This window comes from Acomys russatus, chromosome 19 (genome assembly GCF_903995435.1).
Source record: "Acomys russatus chromosome 19, mAcoRus1.1, whole genome shotgun sequence".
NCBI lineage: Eukaryota > Metazoa > Chordata > Mammalia > Rodentia > Muridae > Acomys > Acomys russatus.
Genome location: NC_067155.1, coordinates 20,136,213 through 20,148,236, shown reverse-complemented (window position 1 = coordinate 20,148,236; position 12,024 = coordinate 20,136,213). Strand labels below are relative to the sequence as shown.

At 55.2% G+C, this 12,024-nt stretch overlaps 1 protein-coding gene across 1 annotated transcript; it reads left to right on the top strand.

Annotated features, from left to right (window-relative positions):
- The first annotated feature begins 2,417 nt into the window (after positions 1–2,417).
- On the top strand, positions 2,418–11,368 carry Scn1b (sodium voltage-gated channel beta subunit 1). The gene is made up of 6 exons (XM_051162751.1): positions 2,418–2,770; positions 4,163–4,329; positions 5,751–5,991; positions 10,390–10,531; positions 10,831–10,902; positions 11,000–11,368. Exons 1-5 carry the CDS (start codon positions 2,731–2,733, stop codon positions 10,895–10,897), a joined length of 657 nt encoding a protein of 218 aa, XP_051018708.1. The 5' UTR covers positions 2,418–2,730; the 3' UTR covers positions 10,898–10,902; positions 11,000–11,368.
- Positions 11,369–12,024: the final 656 nt, after the last annotated feature.

Genomic DNA, 12,024 nt, shown 5'->3' with positions numbered 1-12,024 from the left:
CCGGAAGAGCAGTCAGTGCTCTTAACCACTGGACCATCTCTCCAGCCCCATATTTTATTTCTTAATCTAAGAGTTTATGATTATTTACTTATTTATTTTGAGTGAGATTCCACTACGATGGTCTGGCTGTCCTGAAACTCACTCTGTAGACCAGGCTGGTCTTGAACTCACAGATATCTGCCTGCCTCTGCCTCCCTAGTGCTGGGATTAAAGGTGTGCTCCACCATCAGCCAGCTCTGCGACAAAACCTAAACACCCTCAAGACTACCGTTGAGGCAGACCCCAGGCATCCCCCGTGATATCTCCAGGTTTAACTTTTTGTTTTGGATTTATTCTTTGTGTGTATGGATGCGTGTTTTGCCTGCATGTCTGATGTGCACCATGTCCTCAGAGCTGGAAACGTCCCCCCCCAATGGAACTGAAGTTCTGGATGGTTGTGAGCCACCATGTGGGCGCTGGGAACCAAGTCTGGGTCCTCTGCGAGAACAGCAAGAGCTCTTAACCACTGAACCATCTCTCCAAGCCCCAGCTCTTTAGATTTATACAGAGCCGCTATCCCTCCCGGAACCAACCGCCTCCCTATCGACCATGTTTGGTGCAGTTAGAGAGCCCAGCATTGTCCACTTCTAAACCCTGAGCTGAGGCCAAAGGGAAGGAGGAGCGTCAGTCTAGAAGGGAAGGTCACATGCCAGGCTGTGATGAGGATGGAAATGGGGACAAGCAAAGGGCAAAGCCAGCCCTGTGTCCATCGCGGCTGGCTCACACCTGCAAACAGGGCAGAAGGACAGTGCCACGGAGAAAGAAGAATTCAGCTCATTAGATAGAGTAAAAGGTTGCTCTGCCTCCACCACTGCAGGGCTCCTCAGACAGGGCTGTGAGAGGACAACCCCTGTCCATTGCTAGGGCCTGTCCTCCCTGCACCTCCTCCTCCCAGCCCCCACCAGGGCCACTGGAGCTGCAAAAGGGTTATTTTCTGCACAAGGAATTTCACAGCTTAGGAGGTGCTGGCGTAAAAGCCCAGACCACAAAGGTGTCTGGTGTCCCTGGCTACTTGCCACTACATCCTGGACCTGTCCCATGCTGTGGCTTTTCTGAGACCTTATTTCAAGCAGAACTGGAAGCCAGGACAGGGCCAGCCACCCCCTGCCAAGTCTCCCTCCCGCCTTGGTCCTGGTGGCCCAGAGCCCTATAACAGCCCAAGCAGAAGTCAAGGTGCTGGGGACCTGTTGGAACACAGGACAGCGTCCTCACCCTGGGGAGGCACAGGTGACAGACAGACAGATCATATAAAAGAATACAAACGTGGTACATACTGAAGCAGGGGGACCACCAGGTAGATGTCAGCCTGGGCTCACAGTGAAATCCTGTCTCTAGAAAACCTAAAGTGGCTGCTGAGATAGTAGTTAAAGGTGCTAGCTTAGTTCAACACAGGACCCGCAAACTGAGGAACAGGACCAACTGCCCCAAGGAGTTCACACGTGAGCCTCCGAATGGGTGTATAGTCTCTCACACACAGAGTATAAAATATAATCAAAACCTAAACAAAATCCCACAATATTAGGTACCAACTACTGTCCCGACAAGGTAAATAAGAACCAAGATGGTCCAGTAAGCACCGAGGGAGGCAGATTACTCAAAATGGGCACAGAAAATACTGTGAAGGTGACATTGGAGCCCTGAGCTTCGAAACAGCTTCAATCACCTGGGGAGAGTAGGCGGGGACTCGGGTGGGGGTGTCCAGGCTGCATGGAAGTAGGGCAAAGGCCTTGAAGCAGCGATGAGCTGGTGTGCTGGGGGTGGGGGACTGGTGGACCGTGGAGTGGGAGGAGAGCTGGGAAGATGACGTCAGAGTCGCAGCGGGGGATCTCGGGAATGGCCCTTTTGAAACCTGGCACCTCTGACCCCCAGAGCTGTGGGATGCCAAGCTACCCTTTCGGCTTGGATAAAGTCTGGAGGTTTCTACATAGCCCTATCCTGACCCCTTCACCCCGCCATGGTCTCTTAGGTCTTGGCTCAATGACCTCCAGTCCGAGGGATCTCAGATGTCAGAAGTAGGTCCTTCGGATGTATCAGCCTCATCCCCTCCACGAACTCGAAAAGATTGACCTCCGTAATTAAGAAGACGGAAACTGGTCCCCAAAATTGTCCTCGAAGTCCTCTTGGGTGTCTGGAGATGACCTTTCTCGAAAGAGGACGGGGAAAAGGTCCCTTCACTCCAGAGAGTCTTGCCTTGTCATAGTGACCCAGGCCACACATCAGGTGCGCAGAAGCAGCGGTGCCACCAGAGAGACCGGTGCCCCGGCGCCTCCCGGGCCGCTGCGGCAAAGGCTGGGCGGCCGCGCCCTCCCCCCGCAGTGATTCATCCCGCCCCCTCCCGCTCCCTCCTCCCCCCTCCGGCTCCCTCCTCCCTCCCGGGCCGCCGCTGCAGTGCGCAGGAGCCCGCGGTCCGCGCCCCAGCACCGGTAGCCCGAGCGCTAGCTGCGTCCGGAGCCAAGCAGGGGTCGTAGCAGCCTGGATGCGCCCTGTGGCGCGCGCGCACACAGCATCCCGAGCCTCCCGCCGCGCGGCGGGGATGCCTGCTCTCCCGGCCCCGGGGCTGAGCCCCCGGCGGTAACCGGAGCGGGGGGGCGCGCCCCCCCAGCCGCAGCTGCCGCGCCCGCGCCCGGGCCAGTCGCCGCCAGGGCCCATCGCCTGCCGCCGCGCTCTGCGCACCCGCCGCCCTGCGCAGCCATGGGGACGCTGCTGACCCTCGTGGTGGGCGCGGCGCTGGGTGAGTGTTGCTGGGGGGGACACGCGCCATCGGCGTTCGGGACGCCCCCCGCCCGCGCGGCCCGGCCCCGCCAAGTCCCAGCCTGAGAAGTTGTGCGCGGTGCGAGGTCGTTGGGGTCGCGGGACCCTGGACGACGTGAGAGAGGATCGGGGAGATGCAGGGATTCTCAAGGGGAACACTTGGCACGGTGATGCCGCTGCGGGCGCCGGGCCGGGGGCGAGGAGACGCGGAGTCAGCTGCTCGCAGAGTCCCGCAGGCTGCAATGTGACACCCACAGCCGCGTGAGGGATGGGGGAAGGCGGCGCCCGGGGACTGAAGCCCCGAGAGACAAACCAAGAGGGATGGATACGGAGGGAGGACTCCAGGCAAACCGAGTGAGTGAGGCAGACAGGGACGTTGGAGGGAGAGAGTTAAGAGCCGGGGAACCAGAGACAGAGAAACTTGAGAGCTGCAGAAAGATCTGGAGACACCAAGAAGGGACGGAGATAGAGAGGCAGCCCCGGGGACAGAATGCCTACCAGATGCAGTTTACAACAACAGTAAAAGTAAAGGTGAGACATACAAGGATGGGAAGACAGAGTGAGGAACGCGATGGTTCTGGGACCTTCAGGGAAATACCGAGGAGACCTAGACAACCCTGCAGACTAAGAGATCAGGGGGTTGGGGGGACCGGGGTGGGGGTGGGGGGACAAGGAAATGTCCCAGAGCTAGATTGGAGACATGACTTCATTAACTAATGAGCGGTGGGGCGCAGGAGATGACAGGTAAGAGAGTGAAGGAGGGACCCGAGGGCCTGGGACAGTGATGAAGCAAAGGCCCTGAGGCAGCAAAGAGCTTTTAACTTGGGCTGAAGGTCTGGACGTGAGGGAGGAAGAGGAGACAGGGCAAGATGGTGAAGCTAGGGAGGGGTGGAGTACACAGAAGCTGGAGGAAGAAGGAGGTATGGCCGGAGTGGACCCCCTCACACGGCCTTCCCATCTCTCAACCCATGGCTGGTTCTGCAGAGCTGTTTCATGGTGGGAGTGACAAGGAATGCTAGAGTCACCACTTAGAAGGCTGTTGGCTTTCTGAGGACCAGGGCACTTCAGTAGAGTAACTCACACACCGACATCATTTCCTGGGACCACCGGTGTGCGTATTCCACCTAGCAACTACCGGGAATAAAGGTGACAGCTTCTTCCAACTAGCAAGGGAAAGGAAGATGAGACACTGAGGCCCCCAGAAGATGGGTGACTCGTCAGGGTCACACAGAGAGTGAGAAACAGGGACAGGCTTGGCATCCTCTGTTTGTAATAAGAGTGGGAAGGAAACAGATGGTTTCTGTGGGGCAGCGAGCCCAGTGTTGCCTCAGATGGCAGGTGCTTCACTGACCTGAGCCCACTGTGTCCTCAGTGTCCTCAGCCTGGGGGGGCTGCGTGGAGGTGGACTCCGATACCGAGGCCGTGTACGGGATGACCTTCAAAATCCTATGCATCTCCTGCAAGCGTCGTAGTGAGACCAGCGCCGAGACCTTCACGGAGTGGACCTTCCGCCAGAAGGGGACAGAGGAATTTGTCAAGGTGTGTGTGGGTGCCTGGGCTGGGCTGTTGTGGGGGTGGAGGTGGGGGTGGGGCAGTGCTTGGGTGTCGCTTTTAGTGCTGCCAGGAAAGGGCGCTGCTAAGTGGCTCAGTCTGGGCTCTAACTCTTGGCAATCCTCCTGCCTCGGCTTCTCGAGTGCTGGGATGCGCTTGACTTGTTTGAGTGCATTGGCTGAGCTGTATTTAGATCACTACAGCCTGCTGACCACCTTAGGCAAGCCACTGAGCGTGCGTCCCGGTGCCGTGACAACGAGGGGCCATGGTGTGTGTGTGTGTATGTGTGTGTGTGTGTGTGTGTGTGTACAAGCCATGGCTTGTGTGTGTGTGGAGGTCAGAGGACAACTTGCAGAACTCCATTTTCTCATTCCATCATCTGGATCCTAAGGATGGAACTCAGTCCATTAGCGTGGTAGCAAGCAAGCTCCTTTACCTGCTAAGCCACCTCTCTGCCTTCAAGGTCTGATGGTTGAGTGAATGTGATACAGTTTTCATACGGCCGGTAGGGGGGAAATGCCACTGGAATTATTTGGCACCAGCAAAAATGTCTTGGACAGTCATAGAGCAAAATCAAAGAGTAACCCTTTACTCCCTGTGTGTATTTTTAAATGTATTTATGGTAAGAGAGGGAGGCTGTGCCTGGCAGAGACCTGTGAATGTGACTGGTGGCCAGGAAAGAAATGTAGAGAAAGGAGGTTAGAAAGGCCAGGCACAACTTCAGCTGTGGAATCGTGTGTCTCAGGGCTAGGGCAATCAGGGTCTGCCACGGGCCCAGGCGAGATCTCAACCTCCCTGATCCTTCACAGCCTAAAGTCAAGATGCCTGAGCATGGCCTGGGAGCATGGCTCAATGAGTGAGCGTTTGCCTGAAATCCCTGAGTAAGGAACTGGGGGCAGAGCATAGCAATGGAGCCCCTAACAAAAATTAAACACTGAGGAGCTGGAAGTGTGGATCAGAGTAGACCCCGCACCTAAAATCCACAAGCGAGGGGCTGGGTGTGGCTCAGTGGTAGAGCCCCTGCCTAGAATCCCCCAGTGAGGGGCTTGGGTGTGGCTCAGTGGCAGAGCCCCTGCCTAGAATCCCCCAGTGAGGGGCTGGGGGTGTGGCTCAGTGGTAGAGCCCCTGCCTAGAATCCCCCAGAGGGAATGGGGGCGTGGCTCAGTGGTAGAGCCCCTGCCTAGAATCCCCCAGTGAGGGGCTGGAGGCGTGGTAGAGCTCCTGCCCAGCATGTGCAAAGGTTACAATGCCCCAGGGCCACGCGCGCACACACACACACAGACACACACATAATGTTGCTCCCATACATGCATCATCTGTCCTTGGGAGGGTCAGGATGGCAGTGACACATATGGAAGACAGGCCCAGAGAGTGACGCATACACCCCACTCGTCACTAACCACCCCAAGATCCTACGCTATGAGAATGAGGTGCTGCAGCTGGAGGAAGACGAGCGCTTTGAGGGCCGTGTGGTGTGGAACGGTAGCCGGGGCACCAAGGACCTGCAGGACCTGTCCATCTTCATCACCAACGTCACCTACAACCACTCTGGCGACTACGAGTGCCACGTCTACCGTCTCCTCTTCTTTGAGAATTACGATTACAACACCAGCGTCGTCAAGAAGATCCACCTGGAGGTGGTGGACAAGGGTGAGTCGAGCCTTGTCACTGTCCAGTAACCCAGATGGAGGGACAGATGGAAAGGAGGGGACAGGGTGGTGCCACTCAGAGGCCAGCCAGCCGCCGGCAGCCATAGTGGGGAGGACACAGCCCACGGGAGGTCAGAGTAGGGCCTTTCTCCTGACAAATGGTGTGTGCATCCGGCTGTACTCACGCGGTGTGACCTCCGACTGGTGTTTTCCTATCTCTGAACCCCAGACTTACCCCTAGGACCATGTTTCTCAGCGAAAGCCAAACAATGGTGGGGCTAGAGGCCTTATTGGGGGTCACAGTGAGAGGAGCAGAGGCCCATGGTGTTTCTGGGAGGAGCCAGCATTTTACTTTTAGCTGCCTTGGACCTCTTCCCCAAGCCATATTTTTTTTTAGTTTTGGGGCAGGGTGTTGCTTTGTAGTCCAGGCTAGCCTCCAACTCTTGATCCTCCTGCCTCAGCCTCCCAAGTGCTGGAACTACAGCTGTGTCCCCCTAATCCATCTTCTGATCAACATCTGTTGGAATTTTCCAGACTCCCGTGCCCAGCTTTCCCAAGCCTGGAGGCATTGACAATGTCTGGGAAGTGCATCCTTGGGGGCAGATAACACCACTCATATCCCAGGCCTGGTACCTTGATTTTCTGGCTTCTTTAAAAAAAAACAAAACAAAACCCTGCTGAGCTGGGTGTGGTAGCACACGCCTTTAATCCCAGCACCCAGGAGGCAGAAGCAGGTGGATCTCTGTGAGTTCAAGGCCAGCCTGGTCTACAGAGTGAGTCCAGGACAGCCAAGATAACAGAGAAATGCTGTCTAAAAAAAAAAAAAAAAAAAAAAAAGCCCCTGCCAGGCCCTCCCACCCACATCTGAGGGAAGGGTTTTGTCACCCCCATTTTATAGACCCATAGGCCAAAGCTCAGGGAGGTGAGATCCTGTGACCAAGTCACTTTGTTGGGTCTTGGATTTGAACCCAGCCCTGCCTGGGTTAACACCTCTCCCCAGTCTGTTTCTTGCGTGCATCCATATTGTACCAGCCAGAGCCTGCGGTATCCTTTTTATAATTAGGGTTTTTTTTGTTTGTTTGTTTGTTTTGTTTTTTTAATGTTTCTCATCAAAATGGTGCAGAAGGCAAGTAAAAGCTGCATCTGAGGGAGTCACGGGGACGTCACCATGCTGGGTGGTGGGCACAGAAAGTGGAGTTTTGCCAGCAGAGCTAAGGCCACCCCAACACCAGGCCTCACACCTGCCAGCTTACAAGGGGGGAAGCTGTGGGTTCAGGACAGGGACCCTGTGCAGAGCAGAGGTGCCAGCTCAGGCCACCGTGACAGCAAAGCCTGGCTTTGATCCCTATTTTCTGCCCTATCAGAACTCTCAAAGCCTCCACCAGCGACTGTGTTCAGAACACAGAACCCTTGCTGCTGAGCACATGTTGCCAGAAGAATCTAGCATGTTCTAGTATTTTCTACCGCCATATCATAGTACAGCTTCCCTACATTTTTGTTATATTTTTATTTATTTTGCAAGTGTATGAGCAGAACACAGCATGCATGTGCCTTGATGTATACATGAAGGTCACCTTTGGGAGCCATTTTTTTCTCCTTCCACAGACTGGGGGACCCTGAGGATCCACAAGTGCCTTAAACCTGCTAAACCATCTCATTATTTTTTGGTTTTTATTTACTTATTTATGTGTCTATTTTGAGACATGTTCTCCACCATGTAGGTCAGGCTAACCTCAAATTCATGTTCCTGCTCAAACAAATTCTCCTGCCTCAGTCTCCTGACTGCCAGGATTATGGGCGTGATAGACCTAAAAGACTCGTGTGTTTGTTTTGCTTTCCCGGACACAGGGTTTTTTTTGTGTAGCCCTGGCTGTCCTGGAACTCTCTTTGTAGACAAAGCTGGCCTCAAACTCAGCGATCCACCTGCCTCTGCCTTCCAAGTACTGGGGCTAAGGATGTGCGCCACCACACCCATCTCCAGCTAATGAGTTTCATTGCAAGTTGGTATTCAAATTGTTATTTTTGTTAGTGACCCATTTTTGCTTGTTTGTTTTTTGGTTTTAGAAGACAGACTTTGTATAGGCCTGGCTAACCTAGAACTCTCTTTGTAGACCAGGCTGGTTTTGAACTCAGGAGATCAACCTGCTTCTGCCTCCCAAGTACCAGGACTAAAGACATGTGCCACCATGCCTGGCTAGCCATGTTTTGGTTGATTGGTTGGGCTTTTGGGGGGGGGGCTTTTAAGGACAGGGTCAAATGTTACCCAGGTTAATGTCCAACTTGCTATATAGCCAAGGGTGCCCTTGAATTCCTGATTCTCTTTCCTGAAACCTTCCTCATGGGATTACAGGCATGTGCCACTTTGCCCATTTTGTCGAACATTGGCTTACAAGCCCAAGGCTCCTAGCATGCTAGGCAAACACTCTGCAAACTGAGCCCCTAATTTGGCGTTTTGATGTACGGTCTCCCTCTGAGAGGCATGTGCCATTTCTCCTGGCTCCTACCAGGTCTGGCTGTCATTCACACTCTTTGGCTCACTGTGTTTCCTAGCATCACCCATCAGCCAATTCCCTCTCCTGCTGGTAACCCCTTAATAGACCTGGAGCCTCATCCAAAAGCAGGGTGTGGATAAAGAGCTGAGAAGGCCTCTTCCTGGACGGGACGAGCTGGGGAAGGATACAGCGGGGCCACCAGGTGCAGATGGGGCGGGCATCCAGGCACCCAGGGGAACAGTGGTGGCACGCAGGCAGGCCAGAGGACCTGAATCCCGCAGCATCTAAGGCTGTCGAGGAATCTAGGCCACAGAGGGCTGCTGTGTGGTCCCACAGGCAGTCTTAGAAGATTCCTGGTGTTTTAAGAAGGCCAAGGCCAGATGTGGAGACTCTGGCCTGCCATCCCAGCTGAGGCTGAGACAGACGCCAGGGCTGTAGAGAGAGTTCGAGGATAGGCTGGGGAATATGGCATCACATGAGAAAAGGCATGTGGTGGCTCAGTGGTAAAGCTCTCACCCAGCATGTTCTATCTGCATTCAGTCCCCAGGAAAGGGGAGGGGCTCAAAGACCCACCTGGAAGAGGCTACTGCTGCTCCGTGTGCCCTCACCTCCTCATCTGTGAAGTGGGTAGCCCCACGGTCCCTCCTGCTGAAATGCCCCATAGCTTAGTGAAGTCCACCTGGGTGACCATCAGCTGTCACCAGGGCCTGTCTTAGCCACAGGACAGCTGCCCTGCACTCTGAACAGTTATGCTTGGGGTCAGACCCTAGCTCTGAGCCCGTCTTGGCTCAGCACCAAGCTGTCTGGGCCTCAGAGTCCTTGTCTGGAAAACGGGGTGTAGATATAAAAGACAACCAAGTTGAATACGGTTGTGGTGTGCCTTCACTTTTGGCATTTGGATTGCAGAGGCAAGAGGGCTGTGAGTTGGAGGCCAGCTTGGGCTACATAGGGAGTCCCTGTCACAAACAAAGAATGTAATTTAGCACAGACCTTTCTGGAGAGAGGTCACTCATGGCATGGGTAGTGCCTGTTGAATGAATGAATGAATGAATGAATGAATGAATGAGAGAGCATCCAGCCCTGCACCCTGCCCTCCCTCCCTCAGACTCAGAAACAGCAGCAGCACCCAGGCAGGGTGGCAAGCACAGAGCTCACAAGAAAGGAGACTTTAAGGGCCAGTGGGAGTGTGTGGGGGGCGGGGAATGAGATCCGGGCTACCAATGAGGGGCCAGGGACACAGGGTGGACACCTGCCAAATCCAGCTGAGGATGTGTGCCAAAGTGCCCTTCCTTCCCAGTCCCCTGGCTGGACACACTCCCTTTACAGTTTAAATTTAGGCCCCATGAAAGGAAGCTGGGGAGGCAGGCCAGTGCGCTACAGAAAGCAGGGAGGCTCTCCCCCAAACAGCCAACGACGATCCACGCCAGCCGCCATGTTCCACATTCTCCGGTTGTTGCCTCTGCCCAGCTACTCTGAGTGTTTTCATCTGTATCCGACTGAGGGGCTCCCCTGCTTAGAGTCACTCGGCTTTGTGGCCCCAACTACCACAGTACTAAGAAAGAGCACCCACTTGAGAGTCGTAGACAGTCATTTTTCTCAAGGTCACAGCTGGCAGAGGCAAGATTTGAACCCACAGCTTTTGATTTGCAGTTAGTAGGCAGTGTGTGTGTATGTGTGTGTGTGTGTGTGTGTGCGCCCTCCTGAATGTCACAGATGCCACAGGGAGGCAGGTTCACCCTAGGCCTATCCAAGCACTGGATCGCTGTCCCAGTAACTGTAACACCTCAGAAAGGTTGAACCACTTGCCTGAGCTCACAAGGCAAACATACTACACAGTGGGGCTATTCTGTCTTCTTGAGCTGGGGCCTCCGCCACCTCCTTAACGTCCCCTCACCCCCCTCCCCCAGCCAACAGAGACATGGCGTCTATCGTGTCGGAGATCATGATGTACGTGCTCATCGTGGTGTTGACCATATGGCTCGTGGCGGAGATGGTCTACTGCTACAAGAAAATTGCTGCTGCCACGGAAGCTGCTGCCCAAGAGAACGCGTGAGTGGGGCTGGCGAGGACAGCCGAGGCCCCCCCGGGGCCATCTGTCGCTCGGCGTATCTGTGTCAGAGGCAGAACAGAGTAGGTGCTTGCAGATGAGGAAAGAACGGTAACACCGCTGCCAGGCAGCAAAGCCGGGATTCGAGCCCAGGCTTCCTGGTTTTGGAGTTACAGCTTGTAGGCCCTGTGCCTCCAGAGCTTCCTGAATGTAGTGAGAGAGGCCATGCATTCAGACTTAGGGGTGCCCAGGCCAGCCCGTAGCCCTCCCCTAACCCTAACCCTTGCCTTTCCCTGCACAGCTCAGAATACCTGGCCATTACATCCGAGAGCAAAGAAAATTGTACAGGCGTCCAGGTGGCTGAATAGCGCTGGTAAGACTGATGGACCCGATGGGTCTGGCCTTCGCCACCCAGGAAGATTCAGGGATTGTCTCTCTCTCTCAAGTCTCCACTTCTCCTTACCCTGCAGGTCCTGGGCTCTGCCTCAAGGAAGAGCCAGCCCCTACGGGTACCCTCCCCACCTGCAGTGGGGATCAGCCCCTGGTGGGTACCCGCCCCACCTGCAGTGGGGATCAGCCCATCGGTCTCCCCGGCCTCACAGTCCTGCAGAGGAGCCACCAGGGTGGGAGCGGGCAAGGACTGATCCCACCTCACCCACCGCCTCCCACCCACCCTCCCACCGCTATGCATGATGGGTGAAGCAATATGGCCGCCCTACCCTGCTTTTGCTGCCTGTTTGGGGAAGGGGCGGTGAGGCGAGGGGGCAGGCCCCGCCCCTTCTTTTTGCTGATTTGCACATAGGCCACTTCCCACACGCACTGCCAGGCCAGCTGGGCACAACCCCCCCCCCCCCCTGCTTGATGGGGTCAAGAGGGGCGGGGACAGGGACAGTAGTGGGCAGGGGGTTCTGGGCCTCACCTCCCCTCTACTTCCTCTGGCTGGACCTGGGGTTCCCTCCCTGTGACACCTCCTAGCCCTGGCCCATCCACCCTCTCTCACCAGCCTTCAATTGTGGTCTCTTGGGAAGGGCCCCTTCGGCCTCCTCTCTTTACAGAAGTAGTTTTTGTTCATGAAATAAAGATTCTTGGACTCGAGTCTCTATTCTCTCATTAGCATCGTCAGCTCACCAACACCAACACACACACACACACACACACACACACACACACACACACACACACACGCCTGCAAACCCAATCCCAGGACCTCGTGCTGTTTCTTGGGGACCCTGCTTCCCAGCAAAGATCCAAGGTCTCTGCCACATTTAAGGGTACCACCAGGAGCTGATGAAGTTGCTCAGGAGCTTGGTTAGTGCTGTGACTCTAGGCAAGAGTCCGGACAGCAATCCTGAAGGTGGCCTTGGGATCCACAGGGTTAGGGAACTGGATGGTAGGGTTAGGGACTTGCTATTCTCTGAGAGCTGTGAGGAAACCTTTGAGGGAGAGGCAGGGAGCAATACAGTGAGCTGGCAAGAAGATGGAGAGAGACAGAAGC